Source organism: Budorcas taxicolor, chromosome 16, assembly GCF_023091745.1.
Source record: "Budorcas taxicolor isolate Tak-1 chromosome 16, Takin1.1, whole genome shotgun sequence".
Lineage (NCBI taxonomy): Eukaryota > Metazoa > Chordata > Mammalia > Artiodactyla > Bovidae > Budorcas > Budorcas taxicolor.
This window is the reverse complement of record NC_068925.1, coordinates 72,937,290-72,953,619: the sequence shown is the minus strand read 5'-3', so window position 1 is coordinate 72,953,619 and position 16,330 is coordinate 72,937,290. Positions and strand designations below refer to the sequence as shown.

Here is a 16,330-nt window from a genome sequence, read left to right as displayed (position 1 = left end):
TAGGTGAGTTGTTCTCCACGCCTGGCTTAATGCTACGGGCTGGAAACACAACAGTGAGCAAGACCAGATGCTACCTGTTTGTCACAGAGGACCATAGATATAAATAAAATAACAACAGAAATGCATATCCAGTCTCAAATCAAGCATTGCTCTGAAGGGAAAGAACCTGGTTCTATGATAGACACAACAGTGGGTGAATAGCGTTTTGGTTTTGTATATTTTTAAATTTTTGGATAGGTAATATATTCATGTTCAAAAATTCAGTAGAATTATATAGCAAAAATTCCACCCCTCACACATACCTTTACTCATAACTCCCAGCTACTCCATGGAAGCTTTCAGTGTTTTACAGACTAGTGAATTGGCCTCCTAACAGATTAGGGGAAAAAGAGAAAGCTTACCTGAGCATATGAAACTTGAAATTTGAAACACGAATGTGAGTTAACTAAGTGAAGAGGAATGAAAGGGGATGGGGGGAAGCACAGAGGCAACAGCTTGTGCAAAGGCCCTGGGGCTATAGACACATGATATATTAGAAAGCCTGTGGCTGGAGTGCATGAAGCAAGGGGAGGGACACCCAGGAAGCTACTGAATGAGGAGTATGCTTAGCACTGTGGGCTTTAACGTAAAAGCCCTGGGAAGCTACGGAATGATGAAGGGAGATAACCTTCCCTCATAGTGTTTTTGGGAAAATATCACCCTGACTATAGTATGGAGAATCGATTGGAAGGAAAAGCAATTAATGGGCTTTTATTCAGCTCAGGTGAGAAACGGTGTGGCTTGGTGGTGGTGATATATCTATATATTTTGCAAGAAATATATTGGCATGCAAGATTCTTGCTTGTCAACACATTTGTTTCAGTTTTCTTAACTGAGTGGAAGAAAAATCCATAACGAGTTTATTCAGAATGTAGTTAACACTTGGCTCTATTTTGTCCAAGCATGTAGCCCCACTGAAGTATAATTTAGCTCTTTGATGGGCAAAGAGCTGAAGTCTCATACAATACTGCTCGAAGTCATCTGGTTTAGACTCCCACCTGAGCACCCCAAAGCCATCTAGCTCCCTGCTGCGGGAGCCCTCCAGTGGCAGGAGGTTGTCACTGTTACACAGTCATGGCAGAAGGACCCTGCGGGTGATGTTCACCAATTAGGGAGCAAATGATTAAAGCACCCGATGGCTCCAGTGGCTTTGGTGCTTGCATGCTGAGTTTTCCTTCTCTTCTGACCCCCAGGATGGCGTATTCTGAGGAGCAAGGAGGTGTGCCCTGTGGTTTCACCCGCCAGAATTCTGGCAACTCCATCTCCTTGGACTTCGAGCCCGACATGGAGTACCAGTTTGTGGAGCGGTTGGAAGAGCGCTACAAGTGTGCCTTCTGCCACTCCGTGCTGCACAACCCCCACCAGACGGGCTGTGGGCACCGCTTCTGCCACCGCTGCATGCTGTCCCTGAAGTGAGCTCCGGCCAGCAGCGGCCAGCGTGTTCCCGGGAGCCGTCTGTGGCCACTCAACTACCATCAGGGTTTCGGGAGTTGCTGTGGTTGCCCACAGAACCACAAATACGAGGACGGGCTTTCCCAGGGCCCTTCTCTGAGAGCCTGAGGAGTAGAACCTTCATTTTCTTCCCGCTATCCTATTGATCGTCACCTTTTCTTAAAATTCAGACCACACCTGTTTTGCACGTGAGGGCCAACCTCGGCGCACAGCCTACACGGGGAAGGACCTGTCTCCCAAGAGGGTCTTTCTTGTAGGCACCCTGACCTTCCCCTGCCTTGAGGCAAGGCACAGAGGTGAAGAGTTAGAGGTTCAGTGTGAAACAAGACCCTCTAGAATCTTCTATTCTAGTGGAGGAGCCAGGTGGTGGTACAGTGTGATAGCATAGGACCGCCAAGGGAACGTTGGCAGAGAACATCTGACTCGGCCTGCGGGACTTCCTCTTGGACTCACATCCTGGAGGATGAATGGGACTTTCAGGACTTTCACTGAGGTGGTGCTGAAATTGGGGTACCAGAGGGCCCCTTCTGGAAAGAGGGAACAGCATGAATAAAGACGGGCCTGGCCTGCCCGGGGGGAACTTCAGGGGGTCAAGTGTGGCTGGAGCGCTGGGGGTGTTCCTAGAAAGGTTGTTGAGGTCAACCCTTAACTCTGGCTTCATTTTGATTTTTCTTTGCAGAGAACTGGACGCAGTCCCACTCTGCCCTGTAGATAAGGAGGTGATCAAATCTCAGGAGGTAAGACGATCCCTGGTTTGGGATGGAGCAGCCAGTGTCCTGGGTTGAACTGGACAGAGGAGTTGGAGCAGGAGAGCAGGAGGGGGACCCTTCCTTGGAGTCCAGATTCCTCTGCTGTGTGGTCAGGTTGGACCCCACTCCCACCCCGGTTCAAGAGAGGAGTGTTTGGGTCCTTACTGAATCCCCAGGTCTTTTCCCCCACATCCTCTTTACCCTCTTTCTATCCGAGCTCTAGTTACTGTGAGTTGCTTGCAGAAATGAAACATCCTATTTCCTCCAATTCACTTTCTCATCTGTTTCGTCTCTCAAACTTTCTTTTATTAAGTCTAACAGCTTTATTGAGATACAATGCATATGCCATAAAATTTGCCTTTAAAGTGTGCATGTTTCTGGGGTGTGTGCCTAGGAGTGGAATGACTGGGTCATGGGATAACTCTATGTTTAACATTCTGATGAAACGCCAGGTTGTTTTCCAAAGCAGTATTCTTTCCAGCAAGGTATGAAAGTTCCTAATTTCTCTAGATCCCTGCCAAAATTTGTTGTGGTCCATCTTTTTTATTATAGCCTTCCTAGTGGTTATGAAGAGATAACCTCATGGTTTTGATGCTCCAGTGTTTGAAGACTTGGAGCATTATTTCATGTGCTTGGCTGATTGGATATCTTCTTTGTAGAGATTTCTATTCAAATCCTTTGCCCATTTTTTAAAGTGGGTTATTTGTCTTTTTAGTCAAACGTACGTGTGCCTTCTCTTTGCTCTTATAATGTGTTTTCCATATGCCTAGCTGTACTTGTGTCTGCCTTGCCCACTAGCCAGGGGTCGGCATACTACAACGTGGGATTTGTTGGGACTGATCCAGCCTGCCACCTGTTTCTGTATGGCCTGTGAGCTAAGAATGGCTTTTATATTTTTAAATCATTGAAAAAAAATCAAAAGAAGGGTACACAAGAACTCTGTACAATTTTTGCAATTTCTTGTGAGTCTATTTCAAAGTAAAAATTTATAAATCAAAACCATAGTGTTCTGTAACATGTGAAAATCATATGAAATTCACATTTGTGCCCATAAATAACATCTTATTGGAACACAGGCATGCACATTCACTTAAGTATTGTGTACAGCAGGGCTGAATAGTGACAACAGAGGACATCGCAATGTAGATGACAGAGCTGAAAATAATTTACTCTCTGAACCTTTACGGAGAAAGTTTGCCAACCTCTGGCTTGTGCTGAAACATAAGTCAGCAGAGCTTCAGTGATACCACCTGATGACTAATACAACGTTTACCCTGGGACAGGAAGCGGAAAGCATCGCCCCCATCCACAGCCCCACCTCCTGACCTTTGAGCATGTGGGGTCAATTTCACCGCCAGATTTCCCCCAGCTTCAGCCTACTGCAGTAAGCATTGAATTACCTGGCTTGTATGTTTGGTGGCCTGTCAGATGTATCTGAGACGGTCTTTTCTTATATGGTGGTGAATCTGGTATTTCCATTCCAACCACTGACTGGAAGTTTCCACCCAACTTTTGAGATGAACTGAAGACCAAATTAATAATAGATTCCTTCACGTTGCTCTAAAGCCTTGGAGTGTGTGAATCTATCATGTTTATCTTTTAGGTGTTTAAAGACAACTGCTGCAAAAGGGAAGTCCTCAATTTGTATGTTTTTTGCAAAAATGCTCCCAGATGTAATGCCAAGATTACTCTGGGACGATACCAGGTTGGTATTACTCATGAACAGTGTCTGCCATTTTCCAGTGTCATGTACTGAACACATTTTTATGTGTCATTTCCTGGGCTAAGCGTGGTACAGGGTTTTGGTGGGTGGCCCTCAGAGAATTTTTGTCTAGCAATACCGTTGGCTACAGTGTAGCATACCAAAGGCTAAGGTATGAAATGAATCTCACAAGAAGAGATTCATTTTATATGGAACACATGGAGAACATACCAATGTGTGCTAGACCTTGAATTACAGGTCAGGGTTCATTGATTCAAAAGAGAATGGGACATGCTGGGCAAAAGAAATGGTCGAGCCAAGGACACGTCATTTTGGAAAACTGTGAAGGACTTGGGATTCCAGGCCATGACTGCAGAAAGACATAGTTGTAAGGGTCCCTGCCTGGAAGCATTTCAGGTGCTGGGGTGGGTGTTTCCTGGCTGCTATGGGCCCTGCTGTCTTGGAAGTTATGATCTAAAGGAAGATGACACAGACCAGAACAGAGCTGGGATGCAGTGTGAGGGTGAAGCGTGGGTAAGAGATGCAGGCAAACAGGTATGGGGCGGGGGGTGACGGGATGTCGAGTTCCTTTCAGATGAAACTGCCCTCCGTTACTCTCCCATCCATCAGCAGAAAGCCGTTAAATGGGAAGCAGGAAGCACTGCTTTGCCAGAGCGAGCCCAGGCCAGGTTCCATTAGAATATGAGGCAGGCGTCTCTAGCTTCCAGGGAACTGTTTAGAGACTGCTGAAAGTTTCCGCTCCCCTCCTCCCACACCACGCTGTATTTCTAGTGATCCAGTCCTTTCCCCAGCATTCCTCCAAACCCCCAGGCACTGAGCTCAGAAATGTGTAGATGATTTCCCTGTTAACCCAAGAATTTCTTTGGAAGTTCACGGAAGGTTTTTGTGTTTTCTGAGACAGTCCCTCACCACCTGTTTTGATAGCCAGGTCCAATAGTAGGGTCCCTTGACCAACTTGGTTGTCACTAAGCCTGAGAAGGAAATGAGGCTCAAATGGCCATTGGTCAGCTCTCGTGACCAGATCATCACCTTCTGGAGAATAGTGGATGGTTTCTCTTCACCTGTTTCTTTCGTATTAATATTTCCTCTTACTCTCTGTTCTCCGTCACCTGTGTGGTAAGCTGTAGGATTTCACAGGATGCAGAGTCTTGATGAATGTTGACTGTTTTGGTGACAGCTGAGGGGTAGCATCCGTGAATTTTGGAGAAGATGTAGATTTCAGCTGTCACTGTCATTACTAGAGGCAAAGGAGAATAGCTATAATGTTTATTTACCTCCTGTAGAAAAACTATGTGCCCTTTTTTTTTTTTCCTTCAGAGGAGGGGTCAGCAAACTATTTCTCTCAGAAGCCAGATAGAAAATATTTTAAACTTTGCCAGCCAGTGTCTGTCGCAGCTGCCTGACTCTCCCATCTTGGAGGGAAAGCAGCCGTAGCCAACATGGGAAGAAATACGTGTGGGTGTTCTCAGTTACACCTTCTTTACAGAAACAAGTAGTGGGCCAGGTTTGGCCCAAGGGCTGTAGCTTGTCAGCCCTGTTTTAAAGGATCTTGTGTTGGGGAACAAGCCCACTAGGATTGTGATACCTTGTCAGCATCACAGGAACTTGCAGTGTTATCCCCAGGTCTTGTTAAGACTTGCCTGCTTGTAAACGTCTGTAACATGAGCAACACTGGACCGAACGTTGTCCATGTCATCATTTTCTAATGTGCTGGTTAAGAATGTCTCCCGACTTGATGAGGCTGACCCAGGCTTCTCCTGGGCCTGGGATTCTGATTCCTGAATTCCTCTCACTGCTCTGCTTTACTGCTTCTGGGACAGCTCCCTCTCCCTCTCTTTCCTTCCTCCAGTCCTTCCCCTTCCTTCTCTTACTTAGGAGCTGGCCTTCTCTTCTTCCCTCTCAGCCCTCTGTTTCAGCTTTTACCACCCAGTGCTTCCCTGGTGGCTCAGCAGTAAAGAAAATGCCTGCCAATGCTCAGCATGCAGGTTTGATCCCTGGGTCGGGAAGACCCCATGGAGAAGGGCATGGCAACCCACTCCAGTATTCTGGCCTGGAGAATCCCCATGGGCAGAGGAGCCTGGTGGGCTACAGTCCACGGGGTCGCAAAGAGCTGGACACAACTGAGCGACTAAACAACAACAGAGGGCAGAGATTTGGACTTGGTGCTGGGGGTGGGCATGGAGGGCGCACAAAAGAAATGACCTTGAGGAGCTGGTAAATTAATTGGCAGCGCTAAGGAAGATGTTCAAGGACTAACCTGAGAATGTGAGCAAGTTAGTAGATGATCTAAGGTAAACTCAGCATGCTTCCTTCACCGCCCATCTTCGAAGCCCTGTCCTCCAGACCAGGCTGGCTTTCACAGCCTCCATGCAGACGGCCCTCTCCACGCCCTGTTCTCAGCAGAGGCAGCAGGTGGTTCCCCCCTAGCCCTCCCAGCTGTCCTCCTGCTGCCCTGGGGTCCTCCCCGCCTCCACCCTCCCCAGGCCTTGCAGCCGCTCCCCTTCCCAGTGCCCTGCTCAGTGTGCCCCACTGGCCTGTTGTTGCCTGTTGCAGGACCACCTTCAGCACTGCCCGTTCCAGCCTGTGCAGTGCTCTAATGAAAACTGTCGGGAGCCAGTCCTTCGCAAAGATCTGAAAGAGCATCTGAGCACATACTGCCAGTTTCGAGAGGAAAAATGCCTTTATTGCAAAAAGGATGTGGTAGTCATCAATCTACAGGTAAAAAAAAAAGGCATCTTTATGGGACTGAATTTGGCCTGAGTGGTCACAGTGAATCAGATGGGGTACCGGAAGCACTTTTCTGAATTTATTTTTGTGCAGAAAGAGGTCTAAAGAATAGCTTATCTGGGGGTTCTATAAAAAGCTGGAAGCCTTCTTGGTAGGACTCTTTCCATGTATCGTTGGCAAAAATGCTGTTTGATCACCTGCTGAGTGTGCGTGGGCCAGGAGTGACACTAGGAGCTGAGTCACAAGGAGGGGACCACACTCTCTGTCCTCAGGATGCTCTGACAATTGGCGAGGCAGGATGCAGGCGTAAGAAGAAAGCGTGGGTACCTTTTACGTGTGCCAAAGGAGCCATGCCAGTGACGCGCATCGTCTGTCTTCTGTCAGCCCCATGACCTCTGACCTTCTTTGGAATAATTGGAAAATTGACTTCATTTATACTGAGAAAGCAGCCATCTGGAAGCTTTTTGCTGCTAGGCTGTACCTTCTTGTAGAGGATGAGCCACACTGCATAGATCCCCAAGAGGTTATGTGTACACACACTCTGAGGTCATACAGAGAGCCTTTGGAAGCCAGGCTGGCTTTATTTCAGCAACCTTTCATTGTTTCAGAATCACGAGGAAAACTTGTGTCCTGCCTACCCAGTATCTTGTCCCAACAAGTGTTTGCAGACCATTCCAAGAACTGAGGTAAGTGTAAATAATTCTTTCAGTGATTTTACGTAAGATAAAGTTTCAGTATTCATTACAGTGTGTTTTTGGTAAAATCCCATAGGCGGGGACCCAAGGCATGCCTTATCCTCATGAGGACCATGGTTTTGTCTTCCCTCACCTTCTCCCTGAGAATTCTTCTCCCTGAGATTTCTCCGTTTCCATGTTAGCTCTCCTGGCTCCAGCCTCAGCTTGGCTTTTTTTCCTTCTGTTTCCTGTCTTCTCCTCGAGCTACACTTGGCTCCCTGCTGACTGCAGTTATACCAGGTAGCTGGAGAGTCGGGATGCATTTCTATAGCCTGAGGCTGTCTATTTCACAGGTGGATGAACACCTGGCCGTGTGTCCCGAAGCTGAACAAGACTGTCCTTTTAAAAACTATGGCTGTACCGTAAAGGTATGGAGTGATTGTGTCTGTCTACCTTCTGCTGTATCATTCATTTGTCGAGTTCATTTTACTCTTTGATTCCATTCAGGATGCAGGACATTCAGTGTCTGTGAAACTGTAAGACTGGTAATAACCAGTGGTTACCAGTAGGGAGAGGGAAGATGGGAGTAGGGAATTAAGAAATGCAAGCTACTATGTATAGAATAAATAAGCTACAAGTATATATATAATGCACACAAGGAATATAGCCAATGTTTTATAATAACTATATATGGAATAGAAAAAAAAAAAAAAGACTGGCAATTGTATTAGGGTTCTCCAGAGAAACAGAACAAATTGTTTATATATACATAAAATTTATAATACCAGCTTTTTGAGGTTTGCTTATATCTGTGAAAATAAAAATGTGACCTGACACATTGACCTTGCAATTTTACTGCTAGGAATTTATTTCACAGATATCCTTTCATAAGTATGCAGTGATCACACACCTACACAAACACACATACACAACAAATATATCTTGTCCATGGAGGATAGATTCCAAGAGCCTCGATGGATGTCTGAAACCATAGTTAGTACCAACCCTATATATACTATGTTTTTTCCCCTATAACATACATATGATAAAGTTACACATTTATAAATTAGGCACAGCAAGAGGATACCTGAATTGCCTGCATCATTTGGGGCCATTATTGAATAAATAAGGATTACTTGACCACAGCACTTTGATACTGCAACAGTGAATCTGATAACCGAGATGACTAAGTGACTAATGGGTGGATAGTATGTATAGTTTGGATACCTGGACAGTGGGATCACTCACCTCTGGGGCAGGATAGAGCAGGAAGAAACAAGACTGCATCATGCTACTCACAACAGTTCACAATTTAGAGTATGAATTATTTTCTAAAATTGTCTATTTAATATTTGTGGACCATAATTAACCATGGGTAACTGAAACCACAGATATCAAAACTGTGGCTAAGCTGGGACTACTGTATTTAGCAAAAAAAATCCACAAAAGTGAAATATATATATATGTATATTCATATTTTGGAATACTATGCATCTGATAAAAAGCATGAGGTATATATTTTTTAAATTACTTACACTATCACCTCACTGTGTTGAAAATGTATATATATCTTCACTGACTCTGGTGAGTGAGACTAGGGAATTGGATGTGGAGATAGAGAAAAGGCTGCTTGCTGTGTTGTTTGACACAAGAATGCTGTACCATGCTCAGTAGCTTCAGTCCTGTCCAATTCTTTGTGACCCCATGGACTGTAGCTGCCAGGCTTCTCTGTCCATGGGATTCTCTGGGCAAGAATACTGGAGTGGGTTGCCATGCCCTCCTTCCTCCAGGGTATCTTCCCAACCCAGAGAATGAACCCATGACTCCTGCGTGGGCATGGCTGGGGGAGCTGTGCTCTGGAAGAGGGCCAACACTCAACTGAAGGGAAATTGATGATAAATGTTTACTTAGAGTCTATGGGTCACCCATACCATTTGCTTTTATTAGTAATAGAGGCAACCTGCAATGAAATTTTAAGAATCAGGGGAAAAGTAACCATTTGTTCTTACAAACATATAATTTTATTTTGAGGGCAACAAATTTGCATGGGCTGAAACTACAGTTCGGTTCACCTTCTGCCCATAATAGCAAGACAGTGATAAAAAGTGGTAGAGAAGTTTGCTCAGTAGGCTGATCAGGAGGTAACCCACCACCAAAGAGATAGGTTTTATATGGGAATAGTTGAGAGGTGATGATAACTACCCTTAGCCCTCAATCATATGCTCCTAGAGCAAGGAAAGTCTTCCCAGGTGGCACTAGCAGTAATGAACCTGCCTGCCGGTGCAGAAGATACAAGGACTTGGGTTCAGTTCCTGGGTTGGGAAGATCCCTGGAGGAGGAAATGGCAACCCACTCCAGTGTTCTTGCCTGGAGAATCCCATGGACAGAGGAGCCAGGTGGGCTACAGTCCATGGGGTCACAAAGAGTCAGACACGACTGAATGTCTGAACACAGCACAGGGCAAGGAAGGAAAGCAGCACTGAGAATTTTGACGGTGGCCTGACTCTCTGTGTCTTCTGTGTACCAAAGAATCGTAAAGATGTAAAAGGGGCCTGGGAGGGATCCTTTTCCCTGAAACCCACCTTGAGACAAGTCAGCAAAGTTGTTGAAGTTCTGCTTTAGCAGAATGTCCTGCCACCACCCTCATGTTGGAAGCCTTTCAACAACCTGACTCACGTTTCTGTTTGTCTTAAAGGATAAACGGGGGAACCTGCAGGAACATGAGCGTTTGGCCTTACGGGACCACATGCTTCTGGTTTTAGAAAAGAACTTCCAATTAGAGGAGCAGGTAATCAAGGGTTCAGCTATAAAGGGAGGCATCAGAATTGCTGGGATTTGTACTTGTCGGCATTTTTATAGTCTCCTCTGTGGTAAGTGGAAGTCTACTGAAGGTAGAAGTTTTTCTACTAAGTCACCAGACAGACTCCTAGGATTAGAGCACATCAAACTAGAAAGTGCCTTTGAGATCTTTGGGTCCAGCCCCCTCAAGCAACAGATGAAATAACTAAATTCAAAGAAATTTTGGCATGTTTATGACTTTAAGGGGCAGAATTCAGTCTCAAACCCATGTCCCCTGATTGTCAGTCCAGTGTTCCCCAGGGTACTCCACACTGCCTCTCTGCAGCCTACCCACACACCTCTTGGTTATTCCCTAGTAGAAACCTAGTAGGTGTTTGGCGTTTTTAAATGAAATCAGTATTACCCTGAAACAACGTTTGACTATCTGTTCTGGGCACTGTGGGTATTATACATTTTGTAATAAGTCTTAACTTACTAACTTTGCCACCTAATCAATGCATACGTACATATTTATTTCACTGAATTGTGATTATTAAGTGAAGTTGTGTATGCAAATGCAAGCCGTGGTCCCTGGTATATTCATAGTGGACCGCATCCAATGCTGATTCTATTCAGTAATTATTCCAACAGTTCATCATCTTGTTAGGGCATCACAGAGGATCAGACTTTTACAACCCTGGTAGGGAAGGAAACCATCCATCTGCATAGAGGGCGCTGAATGTTACTGCTACAGATTATTTTATGTTGTCTGATTCCATATTAAAGTAGGTATATGAGTTTCAGGGTCAGATGGTGGAGAAAAATAGAAGCCTGATTAAACTGTAACTGTGGTAGAAGGCATGCTGCCTCCAGCCATTCCTAAGTTCTTTCTGTAACAGTTGTCTCCTTCACCTATCCGTTCATTCAACAAACACGCGGCAGGTGTCAGGTACAAGGCTAGTTGCGTGGACACTGGGTCAGGGGAGACCCAGTACCTACCCTTGAAGATCTCACCAAAATGTAACTGTACAAGGTGCTGTCCCCATAGCACATGCGATGGGGGTGCCCTGTGTTGGGGTACAGAGGCTGGAGCAGGTTGCCCTGTGGGAAGGTGGAAGGCTTTTCAAGGTAACACATCCGAGCTGTACTGACTTGAAGAAAGAGAAGGTCTATCAGTTAGAATGTTGTAGAAAGAGGATGGTCCAGAAGGGGAAAGTTTATGTGAAGGCAGAGAGACATGATGGTTCAAGGAAATGGGGTTCAGGGGGTGGAGAGACACCAGAGTGTAAGAGAGGGAAAGGCTGGAGGCTGGGTGTGCTAGGTCCAGACTGAAATGGCCTTCCACGTAAGCCAAGAAGTTTCGAAAACTATATATTCAATGATTTTAAAAATTTATTCATATTCTGCCCTATTTCAGAAAGGATTTAAGGGCCAGAGTTGAAACTAATGTTTGCCGGTATAAGGAGTTAACAGGTATTTTTAAATAGGAAGATACTTGGCCAGTTAATTGTTTGGTTAAGAATAAGACAGCTGGTGGTAGCATGGGAGATGGATAGAAGGAGAGACGAGAACGAAGACAGAGAAGCAGGCAGAAAGACGCTGCACACTAGACAGTGTAGCAGAAGAGCCTGGCCGTTGTTGAGTGAGGGCCCTGGAGCCAGAATGCCTGGGTCTGAGACCTGCTTCAGCTTATATGAGTTTGGGCAAGGTACTTAACCTCTCTCTTCCACAATGTCCTCATTTGTAAAATGGGGTTGTAGTGAGGGTCAAATTATATAGTGAGGGTCAGGTGTGTGTGTGTGAGGGACAGTGTATGACTGGCTAAGAAGCTATCATAGCAGCCCAGGTGAGAAGCAGTCCAGGCTGAAACAAGATACAGTGAGAAGTGGTTGTAAGAGTTGTTTTGTTTTGTGTCAGGAGTTAAAGTTGGCAGGTAATGCTGATTGAATGGATGAAGGGGTAAGAGAAGGTTGTTTAGGATCACTCAGACGTTTTTAGTTATTTCCCTCAAAGGGATTACAAATCCTGAGAGGTGGTGTGTTTTGCCTACCACTTGCCAGCAGTATTCTAGGCAGGTTAAACTCTCTGCCTCTGTTTCCTTATCTATAAAATGAGGCTGACCATTGTCTCCAACTCATGGGGTTCTTTGAGGATTAAAAGAGCTAATGAATGTAATAATTGGATAGGAAATTGCAGCTGTTGCTGTTGACACCGTGCATACAGCATCTAATGTGGTGTGGTGATCCCAACTCTGTGGTTGTTTAGCAGTAGTAGTTAGTTGCTCAGTCATGTCCGACTCTGCAACCCCATGGACTGTAGCCCACCAGGCTCCCCTGTCCGTGGGATTCTCCAGGCAAGAATACTGGAGTGGGTTGCCATTCCCTTCTCTGGAGCATCTCCCCAACACAGGGATTGAACCCAGGTCTCCTGCATTGCAGGCAGATTCCTTACCATTTGAGCTACAGGGAAGTCCTGGTTGTTTAGTAAGTGCGTACTAAATGAAAGACAAGAACCAGTTCAGCAGATTTAGTCAAGTGATGTCACTAGCTTGAGATGATCCCTCAAAGTGGGTTACATACAGCAAAGGCTGGCGAGAAATCTGTGGATCTCTCTCTTTTTTTGAAGTACCTTCAAACATTTTCTTAGAATTATATAGTAATCTACCTGTAAATATTTTCTATAAATATGTGTATATATTTTCCTTAAAATACTTTCTTACCTGTAGTATTTTCCTAGAACTTTATTCAAATTGTTTTAACTTGTCTGCATGCATTTAAATGACTTCATTCATATTCCTGTTATTAGATTTCTGACTTATATAAGAGCCTAGAACAAAAAGAAAGCAAAATCCAGCAGCTAGCAGAAACGGTAAAGAAATTCGAAAAGGAGTTCAAGCAATTTGCACAGTTGTTTGGCAAAAATGGAAGCTTCCTCTCAAATATGCAGGTGAGAAATGGCCTTTCTATTCATAACCAAGATTTAACCTCACAGCCAGTTAGCTTTTTAACTAACTTTTAAAATGGAAAAACTAACTTTTTAAATGGAGATGATTTCAAATGTGCAAAGCTGAGAGAGTACAAGGAACACCTGTGTGTTCTGCACCCAGAGTGTTCTGTCCGGTTGCTTCCTTCATCCTGTCTCCCCCGCCTCATCCCAGCCCTGTCCTTAGCCCCCATCCTGTCCCTGTCTCTCTCTCTCGGTGGGTGTTCTTTCTGAACCCTTTAAGAGTAAGCCGTCTATTATAGCCCTTTACCCCTACATACTTCACAATGTATTTCCTAAGAATAGAGATCTTTTACATAACCCAGTACACTTAGCCATGTCAGTACACATTTGCACTGGTACAGTACTTTTACACAATTTATGGCAATGAGGGTTTCATTATTGACCCAATATTAGTCACTTGACTTCAGATTTATTGAGCGCATCTGTAGTTCTGCATTTTGCAGCCAACAAAGTGAAACTATTAATTCCTTTGGGAAGAAAATGCTTTACACATCACTAAAATAGAGCAAAAATTACTTTGTAAATCATGAATGTTAAATAACCATAAACAGATTTCTAAAGAATAATGTCTTTATTGTGATTATACAATTTATAGTGCAAAATATTTCATAATGTGATATGGGCAATCTTTTTGGGGATTATACCAGAAAATGTAGACCTTATCATTTCCGTACTTTGTCCGCATACTGTATGGATGTGTGTGAGTGTTTGTGTATAGCAAAAAGGAAATCCATCAATTGTTATTATCTTAATTCTGACCTTTTTCTAGCACAAAAACCAGTCAAGAGTGAAGGCACTGAGAGCAGGAGAAGTATAGTTTTATTTAATCCCTTCCATCTAAAGAGAGCAACCAGATGTTCAGGCCTTATCTTGGGGCACTGAGTGCCACCTGAGGTGCTCAGACCAGAACAGATGGGCCTTCTTCCAGCACATCCTCTGCCCTCTTGCAGAGTGGGAGTGAATCAGAAGCATTGTGACAGAGAAGGAAGTGATAAGGCAAGAGGAAAGACAGGGAGAACATAAGTATAAAGATAGGTTAAAGAACCAAGAGGAGAAAATCTAAGGGAGAAGTAAGATTCAGGTGAAGAATAGTTCAAAGATTTGAAACAGGAGCTGAGATACTGCGGAGCGGGGAGGAAAGTATTAGGTGATTCATCTCTTTGACATCCTATCCTCTCTCTTCTGAACCGTGCATTTTTTCACTGCGTTAATTGGTTAATTCAAGGTGAAATGTTTGAGTTGAAAAATGTGATCTCAAAGAATCATTCACATTTTTTGACATGATGCTCCATTTGTACTGAAAGGTTCTTGCCAGTCACATTGACAAGTCCGCTTGGCTAGAAGTTCAGGTGCGTCAGTTATTACAAATGGCTAACCAGCAACAGAGTAAATTTGATCTGAGGCCTTTGGTGGAAGCAATTGATACAATGAAACAGAAAATCACCCTGCTGGAAACCAATGACCAAAGACTAGGTATGTCTAATGTTTTCTGCTTCTCTTCTGGTGCTTCATGACTTCTGCATGTGTTCACGAAAACAAGCAAATGGGCCAATGGACAGGCACAGCCATCCGGGGTCAACAGTGCTGAGTCTGGTATTTGTGAAACAGAACAACATGAGGTTCTGGCCACTCAGACAAAAACGATAAAGGGCCCTGAGTGGGAACTGGAACAAGGACAGGGTGGAAATGGGCCAGGAAATTCCAAGAATAGGGAATGATGATTTGTTAAGGAGAGCAGACAATGAGAAGGCTAGGAGAAACATGTGGTGGGGAACATTGTTTCAAGTATAGAAAAGCAGAGACACGTTTGGCTGTTTAAAAGCATCCCAGTTAGAACCTAGTGGGGCTTACCATACCAAAGTCTGCTAGACGCATGCTGGGTGGGTCTTCTCTACACTTCAGGGAGCTTCCGTTTAAGAGGACGCATTGGGGTTTTCTTGGGGCCAGTCTTTTCAAGACATGAGAATCACGGAGTCAGTATTATTAATATGGATGTCACATTGGTGAACATTGAATTCAGTTCGTCTTGGGAATGTCAGAATTCTATTGATTCTCTTTGGATAACCAAATTTCACTTTGGGCATATTTGAAAGACAGCTTTAAGGCCTTCAGAATCTTTTTTTCTTTGCAGTTGTTTTGGAAGGGGAGACTAACAAACATGATGCCCACATTAATATTCATAAAGCACAGCTGAATAAAAACGAAGAGCGATTTAAACTGCTAGAAAGCGCCTGCTATAATGGAAAGCTCATCTGGAAGGTGACAGACTACAAGCTCAAGAAGAAGGAGGCGCTGGACGGACACACAGTCTCCATCTTCAGCCAACCCTTCTACACCAGCCGGTGTGGCTACCGCCTCTGTGCTCGAGCCTACCTGAACGGGGACGGGTCTGGGAAGGGGACGCACCTGTCGTTGTACTTTGTGGTGATGCGGGGGGAGTTTGACTCACTGTTGCAGTGGCCGTTCAGGCAGAGGGTGACCCTGATGCTTCTGGACCAGAGTGGCAAAAAGAACCACATTATGGAGACCTTCAAGGCGGACCCCAACAGCAGCAGCTTTAAGAGACCCGACGGGGAGATGAACATCGCCTCCGGCTGTCCTCGCTTTGTGGCTCATTCCACTCTGGAGAATGCCAAGAACACCTACATTAAGGATGACACCCTCTTCTTGAAAGTGGCTGTGGACTTAACTGACCTGGAGGATCTCTAATCATTGCTTCCGGGGGGATAAAAGGACTCCTTGAATCCAGAACCTGTGGTTAATGTAGTGACTGAGTCTGGGCTCAGTGCATATTTGAACTTGGCTTTTTGTCCTTAACGTGTGAAGTCATTTTAAGGCTTCTCAAGTGCTGTCTTCTTTTTACATTTTATTGTCCCAGTTTGAAACTTACAATACTCAGACTATCTTCTCATTATTTATATTTTTATATCTTTTGAAAGACATTAACTTCCTTAAATGTAAGGACTGAAGCATACCTCTTTAACTGGTGCTTAGTGTGGGGTCTCAGGGTCTCAGCCTTCTATAATATTAACTGTCTTTGAGGACACAGATGTATTAATAGGACTTTCAGTCGAAAGTGCTTTGGTATTTTTATATTTGGCCTGTGGATTCTAGAACTGACCTTAAGCCTACAAAAGCTATCTTTTAGGGTAGGCTATTTCAGTTAAGTAGATGGGTGGTGG

General features: G+C 44.5%; 1 protein-coding gene across 1 annotated transcript; it reads left to right on the top strand.

Annotated features, from left to right (window-relative positions):
* Positions 1-1,233: 1,233 nt before the first annotated feature.
* TRAF5 (TNF receptor associated factor 5) lies at positions 1,234-15,857 on the top strand. The gene is made up of 10 exons (XM_052654094.1): positions 1,234-1,451; positions 2,171-2,228; positions 3,844-3,945; positions 6,517-6,681; positions 7,299-7,376; positions 7,718-7,792; positions 10,060-10,152; positions 12,948-13,088; positions 14,453-14,621; positions 15,280-15,857. The coding sequence occupies exons 1-10, from the start codon at positions 1,234-1,236 to the stop codon at positions 15,855-15,857; spliced, it is 1,677 nt and encodes a 558-aa protein (XP_052510054.1).
* The last annotated feature ends 473 nt before the right edge of the window (positions 15,858-16,330 follow it).